At 52.7% G+C, this 24,438-nt stretch overlaps 3 protein-coding genes across 8 annotated transcripts in view; 2 read left to right on the top strand and 1 right to left on the bottom strand.

Annotated features, from left to right (window-relative positions):
* The window catches only part of MYO1H (myosin IH), a gene marked incomplete at both ends in the record, with an annotated part of 37,727 nt that extends 36,473 nt beyond the window's left edge, over nucleotides 1–1,254 (top strand). The window contains 3 exons of the mRNA XM_080940535.1: nucleotides 510–645; nucleotides 959–1,029; nucleotides 1,153–1,254. Of these exons, the coding sequence (XP_080796661.1) occupies nucleotides 510–645; nucleotides 959–1,029; nucleotides 1,153–1,254 (309 nt within the window). The remainder of the gene's footprint in view (nucleotides 1–509; nucleotides 646–958; nucleotides 1,030–1,152) is intronic.
* Nucleotides 1,255–3,288: 2,034 nt separating this feature from the next.
* Nucleotides 3,289–20,343, bottom strand: KCTD10 (potassium channel tetramerization domain containing 10). Of its 2 annotated transcripts, none has more exons than XM_080941436.1 (7): nucleotides 20,263–20,343; nucleotides 15,221–15,434; nucleotides 8,570–8,739; nucleotides 7,632–7,718; nucleotides 7,135–7,187; nucleotides 5,976–6,171; nucleotides 3,289–5,348 (listed from the first exon to the last, which is right to left on the bottom strand). In XM_080941436.1, the coding sequence occupies exons 1-7, from the start codon at nucleotides 20,263–20,265 to the stop codon at nucleotides 5,124–5,126; spliced, it is 948 nt and encodes a 315-aa protein (XP_080797562.1). In that variant the 5' UTR covers nucleotides 20,266–20,343; the 3' UTR covers nucleotides 3,289–5,123. The 2 variants fall into 2 exon arrangements, with proteins under 2 accessions (XP_080797562.1, XP_080797561.1); XM_080941435.1 differs by having other exon boundaries at nucleotides 7,632–7,721.
* A 318-nt stretch (nucleotides 20,344–20,661) lies between these two features.
* Nucleotides 20,662–24,438, top strand: part of UBE3B (ubiquitin protein ligase E3B) — a 41,862-nt gene continuing 38,085 nt past the window's right edge. For 3 of the 5 annotated variants that reach the window (XR_013975606.1, XR_013975607.1, XM_080940516.1), the window contains exons 1-2: nucleotides 20,662–20,798; nucleotides 24,121–24,208. The gene's annotated coding sequence lies outside the window, so the exon portion shown is untranslated. Of the gene's footprint in view, nucleotides 20,799–22,790; nucleotides 23,033–24,120; nucleotides 24,209–24,438 lie in introns of all 5 variants that reach the window. The other 2 variants (XM_080940517.1, XM_080940518.1) reach the window with 2 other exon arrangements.

The raw sequence follows: 24,438 nt of genomic DNA on the forward strand, positions 1-24,438 counted from the left end.
TATTGTCTGCCATCCCCCAAACCATCTTGGTTTGCTTGTCCTTGAAACAGCTGTAGCCAGGACCTTTATCATGAGACCCCATGTTGGTGGGGGACACTGAACTCAAGACCCCAGTACCTCAACAAAAGCCAGGAGGAGGTCACTGCTTCCAACTGTAGTGGCTTATGGGGTAACTGAGGGCTGAGTGAGACTCTTGCTCGTATACTTGGTGGCTGCTGTCACCGGCCTGGTGCTGGAGAAAAACAGCAGGAGACTGAGAACCTAGGAACCAAGCACGCTCTCCTCTGTGCTGGCCTCTCAGAGCCTCAGGGGGCCGAGAAGGAAGGTAGAGCACAGAGTGGAAATCTTCCAGAGTCAGGGTGACTCTGGGAGCAAAAGGGGCTCTACTAAAGCTGAGTCAGGCTGAGTGCCTGAGGCAGTAATGTCACAGGATTCTACTTGGAAAGGCTCTGTCCCCAGCCCTCGGGTGAGGTAGCCTTTCCCTCCTGGTGACACTAGCTGCCTTGCAGTATGGTGTCCCGGTCATCAAGTATGACAGGAAAGGGTTCAAGGCACGGCAGCGACAACTCCTCCTCACGATGAGGTCAGCATACCTGGTGGAGCTTTCCAGAATCAAGCAGAAGATAGAGTACTCAGCCCTGAGAGGTGAGCGCTGGGCCGTCTCAGTGTCTCACCAGCCGCTCCCTGAACCTCAGTGGCTGCACCCCCCTGGCCCACCCCACCCTCATGCTGGGTATCCAAACCCCGTCCTCAGGCTTAGCCATCTCCACAGGCCCCAGTTTTTGTCTCTTTCCTCCCAAGCAGGGCTTCTCTGTGTAGCCCTGGCTGTCCTGCACCTAGCTCCGTAGAGCAGGCTGGCCTTGAAACCACAGATTCACCTGCCTTTGTTTCCTGAGTGCTGGGATTAAAGTGTGTGCCACCTTTTTAAAACTGATGCCAGCCTCTGGCTCTGTCTTAGGCGTCTCCACCAGCAGCCTGAGCGATGGAGTCCTTGTCATTCATGTCTCACCAGCAGACAAACAGCAAAAGGTGACAGCCCCCGGCCTCCACTGCCGGTCTCAGCCACAACAGCTCGCTTCTTGAAGTTGGACACTGTGGGGGCCCTCCCCCTTCAAGTCACTCATCTGGAACTCACTGTCACCCTCTCCACAGGGGGATGTCATCCTGCAGTGTCAACACATATTTGAGGTGGCCACTAAGCTTGCCATGCTGAGTAAGAAGGAACATGCTGTCCGTGTCGTCCAAGGAAGGTAGGGGCTTTTCCACTGTGACAGGGCAGCCGGTGTGAGCCCCACCCGCCTCTCCTGCACAAGGCGGTGGGGGTCCTCCAGTGGGGACTGGGTGGTACAAGACACTGCCGCACAGTGACTTGGTAGTGAACAACATTCCTTTCTCCATCCCAATCTTGGGCACAGATAGATACCCAAAGAAGCCAGCATCTCCTTCCTCAGTTTTCAAAGGGGGCACTGATGTTCAAGGGGGGGCCTGTTATCACTCAGTGTGCCCAGAGGGCGCGGGTCTGCCACCCTTGTGGCGGGTGGGCAGTGGTACAGGTGCTCCAGCAGGAAGGCTGGTTTCTTTAGGGGGTGAAGGAACTGGCTGAGGCAGAGAACTCTCAATCCTCTCAGTAAGTCCGGAACAGCCCCTTAGGGTCCCATTCCTGAGCAAGACAAGCTCAGGCCACCCAGTGTGCCTGAGGCACAAGGCCGACAAGGGAGACCGTGAAGTCGAGGCCTCCTGCTCTCTGCCGAGTGTGCTGTGCTCTTAGCCCCTAATGGGTGAACTCACAGGTAGAGAGCGGGTGGGGACTCCTCTGAGGAAGGGATCCTCGGGTGGCCCTTAGAGGGCTGGACTGCTGGACTGGTTTGAGATTAGAGAGACCCGCTTGTGAGGACATCTTCCTCCTGATTGTAACCAACAGTGAAATTCAATCATTGCTAAGACACTTTCCCTCACAGACAGTAACCCGGTCTCTCGCTGCATTTTAAGTTTACAGTTCCACATCAGTCCTGGGAGAGAAGGCACCATCGTTTTTGAGACTGGAGAGGAAAACCAGGTCTATAAGGATAAAAGCGGACAGTTAAGAGTGGTAAGTGGAGGGTGGGAGTGAGATGATTCTGCATATGCATGAGCCAAGATCGGCTGTTCTCCCTGCATCCCGACTGGTACTCTGGTGTCTCGAACCAGAAGGGCACACAAGATAGTTGTCATTCTCAAATGTTAGAGCCCAGCTGTTTGTCTGCTGGCTCTCAAAAGGCTCTGCCATGTAATCAGGACCCAGCCTCGATGAAAGGGCCCCAGGTCTAAGGAGGTTCTGATCTGAAGGCACTCAGTGCCTGGTGAAAATAGACTGAGCTGGGCCACAGCAATCTGAGGAAGGGTTTCTCCTGCCATGCGGCAAGGGAATGGCATGCACAAAGATGGAGGAATCCATTTTCTGTGTATGTGTACTTTCTGTATCTCACCTGTCTATAAAAATGGCTTGCACAGTTGCCTTTTGCCTCTGCATGCTCAGGGACAAGTAAAGAAAGGGTTCCTTTGAAGTAGGTGATCTTTTAGTGACGTGAGGTACTGCCCTGACATGGTGGTCACTCAGTCCAACTTCCCCCATGCCTATCCAAGGCAGAAGATGCTGACGGGTTGGTCTCTCTGTACCACGTTCTAACATGGCTGCTCAGAGGCAGAAGGGAGCCCAGTGGTGGCTGCTTCCACTGGGGCTGATGGGGAGGCTCTAAAGCCAGGCATTCCTCTCCTCAGGTGTCGGCGGGGAAGAAGACCTGACAGAGGATGGCCGTGTCCTCTACTATCACTACCTCTGCTCCAGCTCAGGCAGGCACCGGGCAAGCGCAGACCTGCTCCAGTTGCCCACGCGCAGGGCCGGCGCAGCAGCTCCTGGAGCAGGGCTGCGGCAAAGCCAGGTCTCAGGCGGCACTGCATCCAAATGCTTTCTGGGAGCCAACCTTGAGTCATCCCCCGTCCCTGGTAGAACCCAATTTAGGCGCATACCAAGAAGTCATCAGAGGGAGGGTGGCAGACTCTGTACCCCTGGCAAGCTGCTGAGACACAGGAGTAAAGGAAATCTCATCAAGACGCACCATTTGAACTCTGCTGTACATGACACATGCTGCCAGGGACTAGCTGGGCTCCCAGATCCCAGAGGGGGTAAAGGGCCCTGACCCCAGTCTAACACCAGCCCCTCACCTTCCTACAGAGAAGGACTCAACTGAGGTAGGACGTGGTGGCCTTGCTGCCAAACAACCTCAAAAAACCCAAAGGCAGATGGGAGTAGAAGCAGTTTAACATTTATTGTACATGTGGACAGATGCCTGCGCAGAGTGAGCACTTCCGAAACGCCCAGCGTGGTTTTCATGTGCAGAGGCAGGAAGGTGGTGGTGTGCTTCTGTGACCAGGGACTGTGGGTGGAGCCCTCTGGCCTGCACACACTCTGGGGCGGGCTGAATACCAGCAGGTATAGGACATGGCCCCCCTGAAAGGAACCCCTCTCCCTCAGCAGGCGACAGGAAGCTGTGCTAGACCTGCCATGGGTGTGGGCCCCACAAACACTGAACTTGGTTACCATCAACAAAAGCTATTCCGATTTATTTTTAATTGTGAGCCCTTAGCGTGCAGCAAAAGTTCCCTCTACACAGCGACTCACTAGACGGGAACGAGGAATACTGACCACCTCATGCCAGCATCTGGAAGCACAGTGCTGAAGATGCTGGCTCAGGCCTGGCCTGACACGAGTGTCAGGCACCATGGAATGTCCGCTGGGTCTGTTCCTATCCCTGGGAGCTCAAGTACAAAGCTACAGGCACAAGGTTTGAGGCTAGAGGAAGGTAGAGCGAGCTGCCAAAACAGTAACCGTAAGGCCAGAGGCCAAGGCAAGTCGGATTGTGCTGCTAGGTCATTCTGCACATGAACATTTAAACAGAGGATACATGGCTTTTCCGTTCCTATACAAAACTTCCTAGAAAAGTTGAACCCACTGGGCAGGGCTGACATTTAAAACAAACAGTATAAAAACTTAGGAAACAGGATTTGTAAGCTCCCTTTCTGGGCTCTTAATACAAAAGTTCACTCCATACCAAAAAGTAATCACCCCGAGCATGGTTTCCCGATCCAGTCGGGACTGTTTGGATGTGTCACAGGCTTTGCTATCAGATACAGGAAAAAGGTATACAACTGTCACGTACAAAGTAAGCTGTACAAACCGTGTCAGATCACCCACTCCATACCTTTGGTCTAAAAATAGCAACAGTCCCTTTATCAAGCAGACAAAATCCACCCACCGCTCTCAGCCACGGCTCCTCTGCACAGAGCAGACTGGGGGAGCCTGGCAGTCCTCCTCCTGAGCGCCTGCGCCCAACAGTCACACGTCCTCACCCACAGTCACACACATCCCTCAACACAAGCGAGACCCAGAGGTATCTGCACGCCCACTCTGTTCTGCACAGAAGCAACCCTCGGGAGCCTGCAGGCCACACAATTCCTAACCAGAGGAAGGCAGGCAGAGGAGAGCAGGCCCTTAAAGCAGCAGTCTGGAGCGCACCGAAAGGACCAGCCCAGAGAGCAGCAGGCTGCCAGGCACTGGGGGGCCGTGGACAGGCTGGAAGCACCCTTAGTCCCCCTTCCACTGCTGACCACGGGGCTCTAGTCACAAAACCGCATACAGAGCAGACTCCCAGGAAAGAACAAGACTGCCTGCTCAGACACAGGGGTCAGGCTGTTCACAGAAACCTTGGTGGCTGGCTGCCAACTACACAGTCCCTCCGAACTACCAAACTAAGCCCTTGGGGGAATGTCACCACCCATAACAATAAATACTGCAGCAGAGGTTCTCACAAACACAAACTCACTCATACTTTTCCTCCAGGAGCCCAGAAAAGCCAGGCTCCAGGCTCCCACGAGAAGTGGGGCCCGTAGAACAGCTTGTTCAGAAGGGGTGCACACCTGGGTCAACACAGAAGCAATCCACTTTGTCAAGAAATATCAAAATAATCATCTGGCTTGTTACAAAAGTGTCTCAGACTCCAGGGGCAATGAGAGGTGCCCCGAAGCCTACAGAGGGTCTGAGGGAGCAGGGACGGAGGGAGGACGGAGGGCAGGTTGCACCGGCCTGCTCACTGGTGGAGGTGGGCCCGGTCATCTGGGCGCTTGATGTGGATCCTCCGCACTCGCTCAATCCGCTCCCGCTCCCGCTCTTCATCCTCATCCAGGTGATGAGAGCGTCCCGCCGCCCCTCCCGTGGCCTCCAGGAGTGCATTGTCAGGTCCTCGGCCATCCTGGGCCTCATACAGCAAGATATTCAGGGTCTCCTCATAAATGCGGGCTTCGGGGAACTCAACCTGCACCCCCACAAAATACAGGGCAGGAACGTTAGCAGGCTTCACATGGCCACCTCAGACTGCATTCTCAGCAGCTCCTAGGTGGGACTGCAGAGTCCCAAGGAGTCCACAGTGCACCCCGTATCCTCCATTTCCCTACTCTTCCGCCTCCAGCACATGCATGGCTGTACACAGAGCCTGTCCTCGGGACATCTCCCTTTCTGGTGGGGTCGGGGGTAGGGCTGTGGTCCAAGTGGCAGCCTGGGATAAAGCACGAGCTTTACAAGTAGTCATTTCAGAAAGGAATGGTGTGCGGGGCCTACGCTGGAAGCCAGATCTGGGTCAGCAGAAGGAAAGGACAGGGAGACAGCCAAGGGTAGTCAGGAACCATGCTTCGGAAGGCAGCAGAGGCCTCTGACCAGGGAGCCTTGATGAGGCCATGCCGGTGAAGAGCCCTGCCACGCAGAGCAGGGTCACGCAGCATGGGCGGTCAGAAATGCCAGGATGCACTGGAAGCTGGGAGCACGGCCTACTCTGCCTGCCCGGTGTCAGTAGGACCAGCCTTTGTTTCTCAGACAAGCCACCCCCCTCCTTGGAGTGCTGCAGAGATCTGAGCGCGGCCCTCAGCAGCGCCTGCCCGGCTCTTACCTTGGTCTGTTTCTTCTCGGTGGCGTAGACAATGGAGGTACAACAGACCTCAGCAATTTTTCGGCCCTGGCCATAAAATGACCAACAGCAGATTTCATCCCCAATGACGTCCTTTATGAACAGGACCCTCCCGTTGAAGCGCAGGGAGAGCTTATCAAACAGTTCGATGTTTTTCAACATATTGTCGTCAGAATTGCTGCAGAAGAGCATTGGGTAGGGTGAGCACAAGCCGGCACCAGTGCTGACACCCACCCTGCACCCCGCACACGAGCCCTCCCTGGCCCCTGCTCTCGAGCCCTACAGTAAGCCCCCGAGAAAGGGACCATGGAGTCTACTGCCCAAGAAAGGAAAAGAAGGCCCAAAGACATCAATTCACTGTTCAAATCCATATAGATAACGGCAGAGCTGGGTTTCAAGGACAGTTGTGGCATGAAGGCTGTGTCCCTAATCCATGGTTGCACATCTGCTCTACACACGCCTAAGAATACTGACTGCAGAGTCTCTGGGTACAAGCTCCTGAGCCCACCCTACCACGTTCCCTGCCAGGTCCCATGAGGTGCGCATGCCCGAGGCACACTTTTTGATCCCCGGTCTGTGGGTCCTTGATGACCTCATCACGTCTCCCCATCCCTCAAGTTGCTCGTTTACAAAGGGCACTGGCACTCTAGAAACGTCACTGCTTGTGGGTGACACTGTTCAGAGTCACAGAGGACCCAAGACACAGGAACACAGGTGTCCACAGACCTGAGCTTTAATGCTTACGGCAGCATTTGTAACTGCAAAGAGCCCAAGTGCCCACACTCACGAGTGACACTGACAGCGTTTGCTGATGAGCCCTGAAACCTCACGGGAAGGGAAGGGATCGGTCACACATGCAGCATGTTCTAGCACATCTCGTGAGTGAGACAGAAAAACCACACAGTAGGCTGGCAGCCCTGACAGCCGGGAAGGTGAGGAGACTGCTCATTGGGCACTGGCACGCTGCAAAGCATCGGTGTTGCACATTGTGGGTATGTCCAAATCCCTCAACCGTACAACACGACCAAAGAGTGGATTTTATGGCACGGGTGGATTCCACCTATCTCTAAGTTTCCTCCACCTAAGATGTAGAGTGAGGTCCTTGTGCAAAGGGGACAGACAAAGCCTGGCTGACACTCACCTGGTGTAGGAGTACTTGTTGTTACTTCTGTTGTAGAGCAGCTTCACGGCTGGCTGTGTGGGTCAAAGGGGAGGAGAGTCACCAGTCCTGTAGGTTCCGTGCACACTGGCCTCCCAGAGGCTGTGGGCACAGGCTGAGCTTACAGGGGGCTGCTAATGTTCCAGGAGTAGGGCAACATGTGAGAGGGGGTTCCCACTGAGAATGCCCTTTCTCTCAAAAGACAGGCACTGGATACTGCCTCCCCACACCAAGGACACCCCTTCTGTCCCCGCCAGACACCTCCAACATATACATATATCCCCCCCCCCCCCACACACACAGGTACACTCAAAGCTATACACAGACATCCACAGTCTGGTACACAAAAACACCCTCCCCACACAGACACCTCCATACTCGGATACAAAGGTGCATATACCCTCCCCATTCACACAGGCACCCTCCCACACACACACAGACATCAACACCCTCACACACTATCCTGAGCCTCGGCATACCTTATTTGACGTTGCTATAAGCCTCTGTTCTTCCTTGGAGGATGTGATGACAGGAACCTTGCAGAAGGGCTCGTAAGTATCTTTGTTCTGCTGGAACAAAACATGCTTTCAGTCCAGGGTGTCCGCCTGCCCAGGGCTAAGCTAGCCAGCCAGGAAGCCAGGCCCTGATGGGGAGGAAAGGAAGACACCTTGCCCCTGTACTGGGAAGGGTTAGACTAGGGGAGGAAAGAAGTCTTTGTTTGGGGTTGTGCTATGCTGGAGTCTCCAGTACACACCAGGATGACACAGCTCTCTCTGCCCAGGAGGACACTCAAAGCTCCAACCCCACTGTCACGACAGCAGCAGATGGGAAAGGAGAGAGTGGAGCCGTGACGTCAAGAATACAGAGGGAGTCAAATGTTGAGCTGGCAAGCAGGGTCCAGCTCAGAGGAGGAAAGAAGTCAGACAACAGAGCCCAGAGTGTTGCTAGGTAGCCTGGGCTGGTCTCAAAACTGGTCACCCTCCTGCCTCTGCCTTCTGAGTATCTGAGTTCTAGGCACCACCATGCCTGGCAGTGGAGGACTCCTTACAGGGCAACAGCTTTTCCCACGAGGCTTCCAGTCTATCATCCAACCATGAAGGCCCCTAAAGACAAGGACTCCCAGCCCTACATATGCAGTTTGTCCTTGGACCACAACAGAAGCCAACACAGTGGAAACACTAGGGACAGTTAGAGACAGCCTCTCAGGGGACAGATGGACACTTGAGGCCATGTTCAGGCAGCCAAGGAGAAGGACAGCCCAACGGGAGTACGGCTCTCAGACACAGAAGGACAGGACAAGGAGGCAAGCCCTGTAGGCTGAACCTCTGTAGACAGGGAGCCAAGGGACCCATTCCTACATAAAGGTGACAGAGGATCTCCAAGCAGAAACAGACATGCACTAAGAAGGGGTGCTTACTTGCAGGGCCGCCTGGCATTCTTCCAGCAGGCCCTGCACCAGGTAGTACTTGGCCTCCGCTAGCAGCTCCTCAATCTCCCGGCGGCTCTCAGGCAAGGGCACAGCCCCGTCTCGAAGGTAGTTGAGGATTGTCCCAAAGTGCTTCCCACAGCGGTCGATGAGGATCCAGCCTGCAGTGGGGCGACAGGAGAACTAGGTCACAGGGCACTTGTCAGGGGAGTTGAGCACCACGGTTGGGTTGGGTGCAACCCCCCATACTCCTGTGCTGGTCACTGTCAGCTCATGCAACCCCAAGGCCCCTAAAGCCTAAAAATGTGCTCTGAAGGACCTGCATATAACTCAGAACCCAGACCCAAAAGTCTGACTTCCACTCTGGCCAATCTGCCAAGCATCCCACTGTCATCTCCAGTCAGTGAAGATGCCCCATGACTTCAAACTGCAAGCACTTATGGACCCATGACAGCAACAGGACAACAAAGTGTCATCAGAGGGCTCAGTCAGTAAGAGCAGGTGAACCTGCCTCACTGGGTATGGAAAATGTCCCACCTGCTGGTAGCACCAGGCATGAGGGGAAGGGCAGAGACCACCCTTCTGCTTACCAGAGTCCTCTACAATTGCCACTGGCTTACTCCACCCAAGCCCACTGGTTTCCAAAACCCCTGTCCTAGTATGTGACAATTCTGGAAGGTGTTCAGAGGAGAGGACAGGCCTGGAGCCTGGTAACAAAGAAGCACCAGGGAGAGGGAGAAAGAGCTGAAGAACTGTGATCTCAGAGAGCACGGGAAGCTGTCAGAAGCAGTCAGGGTAGGGTTAAGGGAGGCTGGTGAGATGGTTCGGCAGCTAAGAACACTGAGTGCCTGTCTAGAGGACCCTGGTTCAATTCCCGGCACCCATATGGCATTCACAATCATCTCTGACTCCTGTTTCAGAGCACTGATGTCCTCTTCTGACCTCTGTGGGCACTGGGCACTCTAGTAGTACTCAGACACACATGTAAGCAAAACATCCATATACATAAAAATAAATCTAAAAGAAATACTAAAAATCAGTAAGATGGGATGCCAGCCACACCGTGACCCCAGGCATGGGGACTTGACCACGCCTCTTGACTTAGCATGGTATAAAAATATACACAAAACTGGATCTGTCTTTTCTGCTCTCTGTTGAAAGAAGGAACAGGTATCTCTACTCCTGACCCCCTGTGTACTACCCCGTGTCCTCTTACCTGAGCCTTGAGCAAGAGAAAGAGGACAACAAAAGTATCTTTTTTAAAAGATTTATTTATTTTATGTATGTGAGTACACTGTCACTGTCCTCAGACACACCAGAAGAGGGCATCAGATCCCATTACAGATGGTTGTGAGCCACCATGTGGTTGCTGGGAAGTGAACTCGGGACCTCTGGAAGAGCCGTAAGTGCTCTTAACCACTGAGCCATCTCTCCAGCCCCCAAAAGTGTCTTTTTCATATGTCAAGTCACACCATGCCTACCCCCCAGACTCCCAGACCCATCTCCCAATCTCCGGCCTTTGGCTTTGGTGCTGCCCGAGATCCCATAATCTCTTCTGAGCCTCCTCGACCGCTGCGCCATACCTGCCACTGCAGGCTGGTCTCTGCTCCTGCCTGGGGCAGAGGGAGGAATGCCCGCCTGTGACACAGCATGAGTGGAGCTCCATGTCCTAAGGCTAAGAAGGTAAACCCTCCCTCAGTGACCCCAGCAGCCACCCAAGCTTCTTTCTGGGTCTAAGAAAACAAGACATACACTGACTGGTGCACACAATCACAGCACACAGCCTCAGTGTGTGTGGCTGGTGGTCCAGGCCAGTGGCCAGCTACAGAACACACCCCTTCTCCCAAGTGTGGCCTTTACTGATGCAGCCAAAGTGGCCAACAAGGCCATTGGGTCCTGGTCTTCCTGGGCTCTTATCAGTCTAAGCAAAGCCAGAAATTCAGGTTTGTTCTTTTCTACCACTCTCATTTTAAAAGGATGGTAAACTAACTTAAAAAGCAGACCTGTCAAAAGGTAAACACAGCACGTATCTGTGTACAGGTTGAATGCAGCCTACATGCATCAGGCCTACAGCCCCCAAGTTCCCCAGACCACATGCTGACACAGTATGGACTGACACTCTGTACTACTGTCTGGACTGCTCATCTAGGGGAGGCTCATCCCTGCAGTGCCACAGATACAGAGTCCCCGAGATGCTTGGTGGCGTTTAGAAGTGGAGGTGGGGATGCGCACATGCACAGGATTCAGCCACTGAGAATAAAAATCCTCGAGTGTCGAGAGAAATGGCCATCAATGACAAACTCAGCTGACTGGAAAGAACCTGCCTATGTCCTGCAATCTATGCATGATCAGCTCAAGCCACTGAGGGAAGGCCAAGAGACCCCAAATCCATTACTCAAGCGACAGCCCAGAGTTTCCATAAACGAACAGGCGGACAGGGACACTGGGCTCCAAGTCAAGAATGTCAGGAAATGCTTGTGGGGAAGGCATACTTTGAACAAATAAGGGCAAAGGCGCCAGCACATTCTCCATGAGGTTTCAATTACATTCTGACTTGAAATATTCTGGTTGCTTTCAAAGCAGCCATCTATCCCTCACGCTCAGCTCAACCCTGCATGGAGAACCGCAAACTGACATCAAGCAGCCTCTTGCTGCCTTGGAGCACACAGCACCGAGGAGAGCTTCCAGGGCCACGGGGACAGCAGGATTGGCAGTGCAGCCCAAAGGCCCTGACTCCAGGACATCTTAACGCCTAGCACAGTGGTGACAAGCAGGGGCCACTGTCAGAACCCCAGCTCTGCCACCTGCCTGCCTCCCCTTAAGCTCTGTCCTGAGGTCTCTTCTACAGACGGTTGCACAGTGCTGGTGTACAGGTGTGATCAGAGGCTGGCCAGAAAGCACAGCACAGAACTGGCCTGTGGGCAGCAGTGACAATTAACTACAGGTGTGTGACAATGAGCGTACATCATGGGTGCTGGAGGCAGAAGCAGGACCACTGGGACACTGCAAACGCCAGACCCCAGGAGTGAGTCACTGTGGCTTTCAGGGTACCAAGGCTGCTGGGGGTGGGATGGGGGATGGGGATGCTGGGGCATGGGACTGCTGGCTAACTTCATGTAAACACACTAGTGTTTCCTCTCTGGGGGAGCTTGGCTGCTCCCCCTCCTTCTCCTTCTTCTCTAGGAAGCCTCTCCTTATGACTCCAAACTTCCCCCAGTCTCCACACTCAGATACCTGTTCAAACCCAAATTCCTGAGCCTCAGGGCAGATCTGATCTATGAGACAGCGGGCGCCTGCCCAGTGTACTGCAAGACATCCAGGCTGCGACCATCAAAAGCATCTTTGGACATCGATAAATGTCCCTCAGGTCACAAACTGTAGCAACACTGCTTATCTGAGAATTGCTAACACATCACATATCCATGGATGGGCTGAAGTGCAGACAGGGTCCTGTCTAGCAAGTGACAACTCCCAGTCCCTGTTCCCAGTCCTGGGAGGAGAAGGGAGACAGGTAAGAGGAAAAGCAAAGGAGGGGAAGGAAAAAGGGAGGTAGAGAGCTAACAGAAGCCATGCTCAAATGTAGAGGTACTGAAGAAAGCTGAGGTCAGCCAGACTGGGAGACGATCTCTACAAACAGAACCCACAAGGAAATAGGACCCAGAGCACACACTTGTACAGCAAGGTGCAGGCAGGAAAAAGGAACAACTTAGAAAGGAGATGCAGTCGGGCAGCTAAAAGATGAAACCCAAACCAGTAAGACAGACATATAACACACAAGAAACTCGGAAATGCAAAATGCAGCAGGCCCTGGATGTGCACAACTCCTTGGCAATAGTTAAATGGTCCACAGAGCTAGTGCTGGCACTAGTCTAGACCCCAGGAGGTGTAGCCATTGACACAGCCACCTGAGGGAAAGCTCTGGCAACACCGCACATGGAAGACACCTTCCCAATGGCTTATGGGAACATCCTAGGGAAGGACAGCCGAGGGAACAGTGGGAGCTTACTGCTCCAGACCTGGAGGTTGGGGGGCAGGAAAGGGAAGTTGACATTCTCAACACTGGGACCTGACACGTCTGTGGAGCCATCAAGCAGGCGTGTTCCACTAGCTGCAGTACGTGTCTAGAAGGAATTACTCCACCTCAGGGAAATACCTGAGCCGGGACAATTGACTCATGACGTCATAAGCATAAAGCCAAGTGCACGGGAACGGAAAAGAGCGTGCACTTTGAGGCCACACTTCATGGTTAGAACGTGGTTAGCTCACAGCAGTGGTGAGTGTAACGCCCACTAAAGCACAGCTCCCCATCCTGCCCACACCCTGGATTCGCCCGGGGAGCAACTGTGCCACTGTCCAACCCCGACCCAGACGGAAGCTTCGCGGTCCTTGGTGAGCAGACTGAGCTGCACAGGACACGAATCCGACTTCACAGTGGCCACGGCGCAGCCCAGGAGCCACACGGCGAGTCTCCTGGCTTTCTTCTGAGAGGATTTCGAGCACTGAGCGAGTGCTTCAGCCTAGTCTCTACACTCCCGGATTCTGGAGGCATTAGTCAGAGGTCTGGAGCAGGGAAGGCACAGTGTCCAAGCTACAGGAACAAAGCACAGCAGGCTAGCCTAAAGAGTGGAGGGGGACAGTCTCACGTGTGGCCTTGAACTCTCGATCCTCCTGCCTCCACCTCCGGAACACTGGACTTACAGGCACCATTATACCTGGTTTTATGTGGTGAGGGAGGTGCTGGGCAGGCACTAGGAGCCAGGATTTCATTCATACTGCCAGGTTTGCTGCTCAGACCCTCTGAGCCACTAGAGAGGGTGAGGACTCAGAGAATTCTGTGGTGGCCAGAACGGAACTTTTCAGAGAAGTTAGGGAAAGCCTGCTCGCTGCCGTCATGTCCCCTCAGAAAAAGAACCCTAAGGACGCGATTCCGAGCCACAAGTACATCTATTCTGCAAGGCCCCACCAAGGCAGGCTTCTACCCCTCCCCCTCCAGGAATGGCCAATGGCTCGGTTCTCCCAGCATCAGCGCTGAGCACATGCTCTCTGGCATCCTCACAACTCGAGCAGCGTATGAGAGAAGCTCCAGAGAGCGCCTCACCAATGTTGCAGCTCCAGCACCTGGCAGGTGAGGCAGAACCAGGACGGAAGCCCAGAGGTGTCCCCTACACTCAGGCTCCTCACTGGGACTGTGTGCACATGGTGTGGCCCTCAGGAAAGAGCAGTGGCAAGGGGCACTCAAGGCAGCCCAGAGGCAGGGCCTCTTTCCTCAAGCCACTCTCTCAGCCAAGCTCTAGGAATGCCTACCAACAGGCCCGCACACTCCCAGGATGCTAAGACCTCCTCCTCTCACAGGATGCCCTACTGTGGGTGAGACCTCTTCCTATCTCCTAGGACTGTCTATTCCTATTGTACGTAAGCACCATAGGCCAGGCTATGCCCTCCAAGGACAACAAGATGGCTCTGCCTAGCATGAGCGATGGCTGAGGTCAGAACACCAACCTGACAGCCAGGCCTCCATGGGGTTGCTGAAGGGCTCTGGCAGCAAAGCAGTGGCTGACCCTTCAAGGGATCTGAGTTTGGGTGATGGGCCCACCCAATCACGGAGATTAAGAACCAGAGATCTCAGGGACAGTAGCTGTACTGGAACTATGAAAAAAAGCATTTAACATCTTCCACAGGCAAAGAGCTAAGCTAAGGATTAAAGGAGACAGCAGCCGGGAACACGGCACTCAGAGTTCCCAGAGGGCTAGAGGCCCCAGTGACCGACAGGTATAGACAGTGTGTCTGGCTTGTTGGTAATGACACTGCTGCCCCAGTTGCTGGGTTATCCAGACAGCTTGGGACAAAGGCCGTCCTTCCCGTGCATCCTCAACAGGAGTAGGCTGCTGGTCCACAGACACTGTCCACTGTGTGAGGAAGGCTGTGAACCATGTCTGGGTTACACTATGGCCTTAGGGCCACCCCATGATGGCTTTCCACAAAAGCTTCCCCAGCCTTCAAACCTGCCAGGGCCAGAACCCTCCCTGCAACAGGCAGGACCAAATCGCACAATGGCCCTGGGTTCTCAGATAACCTTGGTTTCCTTGTGCAGCTGGGGTACCATTGTCTTCATTTCCACACACACCCTGCAGTGTGGGGTGTGACACCACAAAGGGTGACTCCCACTCATAAAACACTATTCTCCAAGCACAGCAGCAGGTTATGGCTCCGACCCCACGTAGCTGCAGAGACTCAGTAGGGAAGGTGCCTGGCCCCGCCTGGTTTTATTATGGCTCCGACCCCACCTAGCTGCAGAGACTCAGTAGGGAAGGTGCCTGGCCCCGCCTGGTTTTATGGAAGCAAGTGAGGCCTGGAGCAGGAAGAATCTTACTCAGTCACACAGCAGACCTGCCAGGTCAAGACCAGGAGTCCTTATCTGCACGAGTGACTGCTACTCAGTCTGATCTCAGCTCCAGTGCCACTTCCTCAGGAAGCCCTCCCTGACCACACCCTCCAGACTAAGTCTAATATCCAAGACTCTCGGGGCTTCCTGCACACAACTGTGTATATGATTGTCCTTGAACTTGGGGCCTCTAAACAGACAGAGGCCCTCAGCTACTAGTGTATCTGGCACTTAGCACACCAGCATGGCAGGTGACTCACCTTCACTGTCGGTGAGCACTTCCATGCGCCCACTAAACATGGCCTTCAGCATGGTGTCCTGCTTGGTGAGGGTCTGCATGGTGGTGTAGTAGAGGGCGCCCCCCACATTCAGCTTCACGTACTTGGAACTGGGACTGGCACCCTTGAAGGACGTGGTGCGGGTAGCAGCTGCTGGCACCGCTGAGCTCACCACACTTTCTCCTGACATCTCTTCCTGCCAGGGAGAAGACAGGGTCAGCACACCAGCCTGCCCACTCCTTCAACTGCAGGCTGACCTCACATCCAGATGTTGTTTGGTTCAGCCCTGTATACACTGCAGTCTCAACACTGGTGACTCAAGAGCACAAAGGAAAAAAACCTTGGATTTCGGGTATCTCTTTAAGTCAGAGGCTAACTATAACTAGGCCAGGAGGACAGACGGCGGCTGCTGGAGGACTGCCCCCCAGGAGAGAAGCGCATCCCTCAGCTTGCCCCAATCCACGCTGGTCTAACAGGCCGACCTTGCCGCTGACCCTGGAGGCATACGTTTGTCTCTAAATCTATGTTGCCTGATGTCCTTCATCAGTATCAGCAGCACCTGGACCACATGTTAAGGCAGCCAAGGCCATGCCTGGGACGATCTACCTTTCTGTATGGCTACACACGGAGCAGCCAAAAGGAACATCTTTCAGATGAATTCAAATTAACATGGCTCTATGAGGTAGGCGGGATCCCTACTCCTGATTCTATACTTCCCACGGGGAAAGTCATCCTGAGTGCAGGCAACAGCCAGATAAGGAAGCAAGTTCAGAAAAAGGAGCAGCTTCCTGTCCTAAGATCCTACAAAAGTTCAGGCAGCACTGCCAGATCTAAGGCACTTGGGCCAGGGTTAAAACACCTGGTCCTTACGTACTTCAGGATGGATGAATCAAATTCTAGAGCCTGAGATGTCCTGAGGTGGGCTGGATCTGCTCCCTGAATCCAAAGCAAAACTGAGGGGGGAAAAAATAGCCTCCACAGACACTGTGGAATGTCAGCACTGTAGGCCTTGGACGGTATCACAGAGTTCCACCAACACTCTAAGAGGCTCTGGGGCCATGCTACCGTGGGACAAAAACAAGACCATTCCACCAACACCGCCGTAGACAGAGGACATGATCAATATCCAAATCACATAAATACACCACACAGTCTCCGACGTGGATTCCTTCTGATGACTTTCGGATTGTGGGTCTTGGAGTTCTGCCTTTAGGGTGAGAGTCACCACACAGAAGCATGGAATTAGCTGCCTGCTGACAGTATCTCACAAGGAGAGGCGCCACATCTCTGAACACTCCTGCTCCTCTTCCTGAAGTACCGTCCCCTCTCGAAGTGTAACCTGGAGGTAACGCAGCCACAGTGGGCACACAGGTGCCCCTGCTATCTTTTGGCCAGAGGGCACTGACAGCACAAAACTTCAGGCTGCCTGAAAAAGTGACCGTTTCCCCATTTTTATCAGAAAGATTTTTCACAGCAAATGCTTACCACAAAATAAATGGCAAAGCATACATTGTTTTAACAGGTAGGAGACAAACAAGGAACTCGCTGCAGCAGAGACAGTGAGCAACCTGAACAGGATTCAAGGTTTTCCAGTTCCTCTGGCCCCTCTGTCCTCTGCCCCACAACCCTCACAGCTGGAGAACTTGTGTCAGAACCCTGCAGAGCAAAGCAGAAAGAAAAGTCCTCTGCAAGGAAGGGCTTCCTCAAAGGTGTGTGTGTGTGTGTTTTCTAAAGCTCAGCTGGAGTTCTCCTGGAGTCTATGGCATGATGCCAAGGAGGAAAGCAGGACAGCAAACGTGCGCACGCACACGCTCGAGCACACACACGCACACACACACATACATATATGTACACATATAGTAGAGTATCCTCAAGGTACCTGATACAAAACAGGACATAAACACAGCTGTGTACGTTCGTGTGGACATTTGGCACATAATAAGTCATTCTTTCTGTGTACAGATGGCTGGGTTTTAATGAACTTGTGCATCTGGGCAGCCCCACTCTGAACAAGGCAAAGACACTGACACACTCCAGACACACACATGTCCATGCCCCTGACCACCTAATTGCTACCACTCTGGACATCCGAAGTATGGGGGCAATGTTGGTCATCTTCAGCCTATGGCCACAGAGCGTCAGTGACAAGCAAGCAAAGGATGTGGCCAAGGTCTGCCTGGCCCTGGCTCATTCGTGATGCTTGGCATATTTAGATCTATGACATGGAAGTCAAGATAGGACAGTTCCATCTCTTTAAAAAGAAAAAGTTTAAAGATAAACAGTGTGTAGTTGAGGTGCTTCCAGACCCATGTTCAAGGCCCCAACTTGGCCACACACTGGCGCAGGAACATGGTGGACAAGATACCTAAAGGCATTCCAGCTATCAGAGCGGCTGGCTTCCCTCCCTGCTGCAGGAGGCCAGGTGGACAGAAAGCACTCGGCAGAGCCCCAGGCTGACTAAACATTCCGATTATCCAAGTCTCAAGCCATCTCTGGAGGCAGTCTCCACCTATGAATAATGAAGGGCAAAGGCGTGATGGAGCCTGAGACACCAGAGGAAGCAATAAAAGCCTCGAGACTCCCCACAGTCCCTCACCCCAAGTCAACTGGTCAGCCTGGTGTCTAATGCCAGGAGAGCCCCTTGGAGGGCAGGTTCTGGCTCCATTCACACCTGGGGCCGTGAGGGTGAGTTGAGGGCACGGAGCGGTCAGCGGGCTTCTCTGCAGATAACGCTCCCTGCCTTCCCCACGGTGAGGCTGCCCTTCTGCAGGCTGATGTCACGATGAGTGGGCGAGGGTGGGAGAGCAGACCTGGTACCGGTGGAAGGGAGGTGACCTGGCTGTGAGACACGGGCTCAGCCGCAAGTTTGTTCTGGTGTAACAGGTGACACTATGCTTCTTCCCTCCCCAGCTGCTGACTGTTACCCACTAAATGGTGGCTCTACCAGGCCACACACTGGAACCCCAGAGGAGCATTTAAAAGACAGTAATGTCTGTACCCACTCAAACAAATTCTTCTGTTATCAGCCTTCTGGGCGTGGCCCATGAAACAACTTTAAAAAAATTCTTCCAGCTGGCTTTAATATGCAGCCAACATGACATGTCCATGTTCTAAATGGTTCTGTACCCCTTAATTCGGCTATAATTAGCTCTGTGGTCTTAAAGAAGCTCTCTACTCTGTTGGCCCACTGAATTCCTCACCCACATTAAAAAAAAAAAAAAAAAAAAAAAAACAAAGCATCATAAATGAAAGTCTCGCTTCATAGTGATTTAAAAAAAAATCAGCTGAAAGAGAGAATTGTTGACTCGAAGGGAAAGCTAGTCAAATAAGACAGGAAAAAAACAAACAAAGCCCAGAAAATACCAACTCCCTGCATACATCTGTCAGCTGAGGGAAACAAGCTGAGGGCCGAGCAAACTCAGTTTCAGGCCGTCGCTTTCTGTGCAATGTTCACAAGTCTCGGTTTTCTACTTTGTAAAACAGACTGTTAACGCCAGAAACTACCAAATCTGTCTCCCCACCAGCCTGCCTCAAGAACAGAGACAAAGCAGGGGCTGCCTAGTCCTACTTTTGCAGATTTCCCTTCTCCGGAACTCCTTAACACCAGGTGTTCTCAGCTAGAGACCTCAGAATCACCGGAGCTTCGGGTACCCAGGCCGGCAAGGAGCGCGGCAGCTGCGAACTTGGGATTAAAAAGCTCTTTCGGGTGATTCAGATGCTAAGGGGAGTTCTGCCTGAGGTATTACACACTGAGGCTGGCTAACCCAGCCTGCAGAAAAGACTGAAGCACCATTTGAAAGAAGCAAACAAGGTTGAAGGAGGCCAACAGCTGAAGCATTTTGCCCCACACTTGCTTCTAAGGTAGTTACTCCCAATTCCAAGAACCCGGTCCTATGGCATTCTCCTGCTTTTGAACACACTTGGCCCGGAAGTTGTCATGGCTGCTTATTAGGGAAGGAAGCTAGGAGTTAGAATCGTCCAGGCGTTGTGGTTTCCAAACGCCTTCATTTCACGGCCCAAATCATTAAGGACACGCAGAGATGGTAAAAAATACATTGGTAAGCCGCGTGTCCAGATTGTTTCTGGTCAGGGTTGAAAACCTGACAGCTTTTTAACGAGTTCCCAGGTTATGCTGCTAAGCCCGGAGACCAGTTGAAGATCTACGGGTGCTGTTGGCTTTCTGCTCAAGTGTCCCTTGTTTTACACAAAATAGAGCGGATCAAAGCCAAATACAGACTGAGCCACTATTCTTTAGTTTGGGGCTGATCCTGTAGGTAAGTGGCAGACAAAGAAGAGCTGGGTTGATATTCTCCCATCCCCATCCAAGGACAAAGAACCGTACAAGAAACAAACCCTAGAGAATTTCAAGTAAACAGAAACCATCCCATAACCTAGACAGCAACAGCTGACATCCTGGGATCCCAAGGTGTGGTCACGTAGGGCCTCAACGGAAGTGATTAGGTAGGCACCTAGGTGCTACTTGAGGCTACACTCTGTGGTCGAGATACCCCGACTTCAGACACCTGGCATGCATCCCTAGAATATACTGTCATCGGCCATCTCACTCCAGACTTGTGGGTTCAGAGGACCGTGTACACCCCTTCCTCTCTTGCCTGGAACCCAACCACTCAAGACACAGCCTCCAAGACGCTAAAAGCTCGGTTTCAAGGACACCCCTCTCGCCCCTCACCACACGCCCTCGAATGCCCAGTTTTTCACCCCAAGCGTCTGTTTCGACGCCCGACTCTTTGTTCTGACAATCTCCCAAGTCCCTTCGCCAATCAACACCCAAGACCCAGAGCCGTTCACTCGCCGCCCAGCGCATCTCCGCAGGTCCAGACCCCCACCCCCCACCCCCGGTTCCTTTCATCCAAAGCCCTTCCCCCGCCGCGACCTCGCCCGCACGCGCTTCCCAGCGCCCCACGGCTACGGCGCCCGGTCCAGCGGGGCCCTCACGCTCGGCCTCGTCGCCACCCGCCGCCCTCGCCAGCCCGAAGCCCCCAGACGGCGGCCACAGCCCTCACCATGAAAAGTCGGAGGACGCCGGAGTCTCCAAATCCGGACTGAGAGGCAGGAAACACCCAGCTCACTCAAGACCAGGGCGGAGGCGGGGCCGGGGCGGGCACTTCCGTTGTCCACACCCCACTTCCGCCCCGCAGAGGGACACTTCTTAAATCGTCCCCCGTACCCCAGATGGAGACTTTTATCAACCGCTCCCGCTAGAGTGGGTTTCACCTCCCCTTGGATGAGTCAGGCTTTTATCCAACTTTTGGATGCTTGTTTCTCCTTTTAGGCTGCTAAGGAAGACCACAGGATGAAGAGAATTTGTTTGGTTTTCCTCCCATGGGCAAAGAAGCTATGCGGAACTATTGTTTCCCGGAACTGTATAATTGCTTCCAGGCGAAGATCGGAACACAACACCCGGGGCAACATGGCGGCCGGGCTTCGGCCGCTGCCCCGGGTCTGGCGGAACTCGGGGGTATCGGGCTGAGGCGGAGGTAGCTGCGGCCCGGACCCCGAGTGCGGGGGCCTCGAACGGATTAAGATCTCCGGACTGCGGGTAGCGAGTGGGATCAGGATGGTCGATTCTCTGGGTGGCGGAGCCAGGGACTGAGGGAGGTTGTCTGGGGGCCGAGCCTTGGCTTAGTGAATTCTGAGGAGGGACTGACTTTCCGGCTTCAGGGATTTCCATGGCCCCCTTCCATTGATTTTCGTGTTGAGGCGACTGGCCTTACAAGCCAACTGAATCTGGGCGAGGCGGACTTGTTATTGTGGTTGTTGATGTTGGTGCCAATGAAAGGTGTCGGGCCTCTGGATCACCCCAAGTGGCATTCGAGCCCTGTGCGCTCGCTGTGTGTCCTTGGGTGAATGCAGTCACATCTCTGACCCTCGATTTCCTCCTTTGTAAAGGGAGTAATTCGGTTGCTTTACGGAGCTTATTTTATAATACGTTTTAGTGTGGTTCCTGGCGGCTCTTAATACAGAAAAACGGGATCGTATTTTGACTTCAGCCTAGCCACAAGGGTGCCTGGCATTGTCAACTTCTCTGTTGTGCCATTCTCTGCGTGTGTGTGTGTGTGTGTGTGTGTGTGTGTGTGTATCCTGAGCCTTGTCTTTTTGACTTCCCAATAAGTAATTCCTTTGGGACTCAAAGTCAGAAACCCGGAGGACAGTGGCAAGTTATGTGTCCTCTGCATTTCGTTACCCCATCTGGATAGGGTGTAGCTTTCTAAGAGCAATAGCTTGGCTTCTTAATGATTTCTTTAAGAGCTATTGTCTATTCTTGAGCTTGTAAAATTGGGGTGTTGTGGCCTAACAGGGTAGAGCTGATAGAAAGGAAGACCTAGTTAAATATGTCTATAGTGTCTGTTACGTGGTTCCTCCCTACATGGTGGCCATTAAGCCTGGCAACTTAGCTACTTCTACCATAAAGGAAAGTTGTTCAGCAGCTTGTGTTTATTTCACTTCATGGTTTGGACTCTTGTGCGTCTTGTTGTGCTTCTTGAAGTTAGTCTCAACCAAATAGGTTGGTTTTAAACAGGTTGCCTCGGAACATAAAATTAGCACAGAGTCTGAATCTTGTCTGTTAGTGTTGAAAGCTTGGCTCAGCGGCTTACCAAGTGTATGACCCAGACTGAGGGAGGCAAGATTTGATCTTCTTATCCTATTGCTGCCCTTATTAGATGAGACACTTAGAGGACTCGTGACTTAGCTTCCCTTCAGGGGCTCTGGATTCATTCCAACGTATTGTTTTCTGGTTTCTCCACCTATACCCCACTCTTCTTTCCCTACACCAGAGTCTCGGCTTTCTAAGGACAGCACAGTAAGGCTTCCTTAGATGTGATGAACTTCCAAATGCCAGTTATTAATTTTTTCCCATTTATTCCTAATTTCAGCAGCACAGTGACTAAATTAAGGCTAAGAATGGCAAGTGTTCCATGCGATCCTTAGCAACCCTAAAACTGAATACTGTTACTCTCCCAGGAACCTGGGGCCCACAGTGCTCACGTGACAGTGCTGTGAGGTAGAATCAGGACTGCCGAGGCCTAAGGCTCCTTCTCTCTGACCTGAAGGCCTCTCTTGTTCCAGTCTTTGCTGTGCTTCTCTGTGGCTCTCAGGGGACAGAGAGCTTAGTGCCCAGTTGTGCGTCTGAGTTAATTCGTGAGTGGAACTGGGACAGGAGAGAATGAAGACACCCTCAGAGCTTTGCTTCTGTGCAGTGCAAGCAGAAGCCAACGTGTAAGATTTCGGATGGGGATAATTTGGAGAAAGGTGTGGAGTCCTGAGGGGTCCCGGGGAGAAGAGAGAGCTCTGAGGTAGTCACGGACGCTGGGTACAGTTTGCGTGCAGTCATTTGTGTTTCCACTGAAGGGAGGGGCCTCTCCTGCCCCCTCGAGGGTCCGGCCTGCCACAGAGGGTAGTTTTGTTTTCTTTAAAAGAGTTATTTTTTAAATTTTAGGTATGCATGAATGCGTGTATGTATGTGCATTCATTATGTCCATGTTTGGTACCCATGACCAAAAGAGGGTATTGCATTCTCTAAAACCTTTAGTAGGTGCTAAAAGCTGAACCCGGATTCTCTGCAAGAAGAGCCAGCACTCCAAGCCACAGAGCCATCTCTGAAGCCTCGAGTAGGGGTATCTTGAGGAGAGGACTTGAGCTCTGCTTGCACCTCTCCGGAACTTGACGGTTCACAGTTTAAACACTAGGACCAGGACTTTGTGGCCCAAGTGCTGGGCCTGGCACCTCTTAGTTCACTTGAAGATAGGGAGATGGCTTGCTGGGACTGTGCAGGTGGGAACATTGTTTTTTCAATGGTAATAATAAAATAAATAGTCTGGAAGAGAGCTCAGTGGTTAAGAGCACTTGCTGCTCTCGAGAGGACTCGGATTCCATTCCCAGCGCCAGGGCGCATGGCTCCTGACGACCTGCACCTGCAGTTCGAAGGGAATCTCACTCCCTCTTCTGGCTCTCCTAGGGACTGCCCCCACAGACCGGCAAACACACAATAAAAAGTAATTTTTAAAAAAAAGCTTTTTGTGTCTATAAAGGTAGCACGTCCCCTAGGCTTCTGCACTGTTCTCTTAGTGGTTCTGTAGAATCACAGTAGAAACACGGCACACATGCATCCTCATGACATGCACCAAAGCTGACTAATGGAACACTGAGGCTCCCTCCCAGCAGTGGTGCCAGCTCTGCGTAACTCAGGCCCTGGAGCCTCTTCCTGTGCCACCACACCTTGAGCTTTCTGTGAAGTGGGGGTAGGAGGGGCCTCCCCTACCCACAATCCTACTCCTTAAAATGGCCGCTCTGATTTGTTTTCACCCTTACTTTTACCCAGCCTTGACCAGGCGTGTCCTGATTCAGTGTAGTATGGTTTCCATGTGTACACACTCACTTTGCCTTTTCACTGAGAGGTGGAAGCCGGTTGTCTTGTGGGCAGCCATTTTTTCCCAAGGCATTCACTTCTAAGGCATGAGCCCCTTTACAAGGTGTTGAAACTATGTGAAGGGTAATTATCTCTTAAACTGCATTAATCTTGGAGTTACTTTGAGGTTTGAGGGTAGTTAGAGAAGATTTAGAGGGTTTTTAAAAATGCTAGTTTCTTCTGATTTTTATGCGACCTGGTGTTTTGCATGTATGTGTGTCTGTGTGAGGGTGTTGGGTTCTCTGGAACTCGAGTTGCAGAAATTGTGAGCTGCCATATGGGATGCTGGGAATTGAACCCAGGTCCTCTGGAACAGTAGCCAGTGCTCTTAAATGCTGAATCATGTCTCTAGCCCCTAGATGGTTTTTAAAAAACCACCACAGTATACTGCTTACATTCAGCCACACTATAGTGCCATGCCTATAAAACAGTACTAATTCTGAATCTTCCTTAGGCCAGAAAAACCAACTCCTCTGAAGCCAGAAGCTGCAGGAGGTCACTGATGGTCACTTAGCATCTCCACTGCACAGGCAGGTCCTCTGGTGAGCAATCCAGGCCCTGAGGAAAGAGGGGACAGTTAGGAACATGGCTGCCCCTCTTGAGCTTCCTTCCTCTCCCCGTGGTTAGCAGCCTATGCTGTTCTAGTTCAGGGATTGCTGGTGGGACTGGCTAGTAAATGGGGCTTCGTGGTAGTGTGTGACTGGCATGCTCAAAACAACCATTGGCTTGAAGATTGCCGAGGATGGAGCAGTATGTCCAAAAATCCCTAGCG

This window comes from Micromys minutus, assembly GCF_963924665.1.
Source record: "Micromys minutus genome assembly, chromosome: 29".
Lineage (NCBI taxonomy): Eukaryota > Metazoa > Chordata > Mammalia > Rodentia > Muridae > Micromys > Micromys minutus.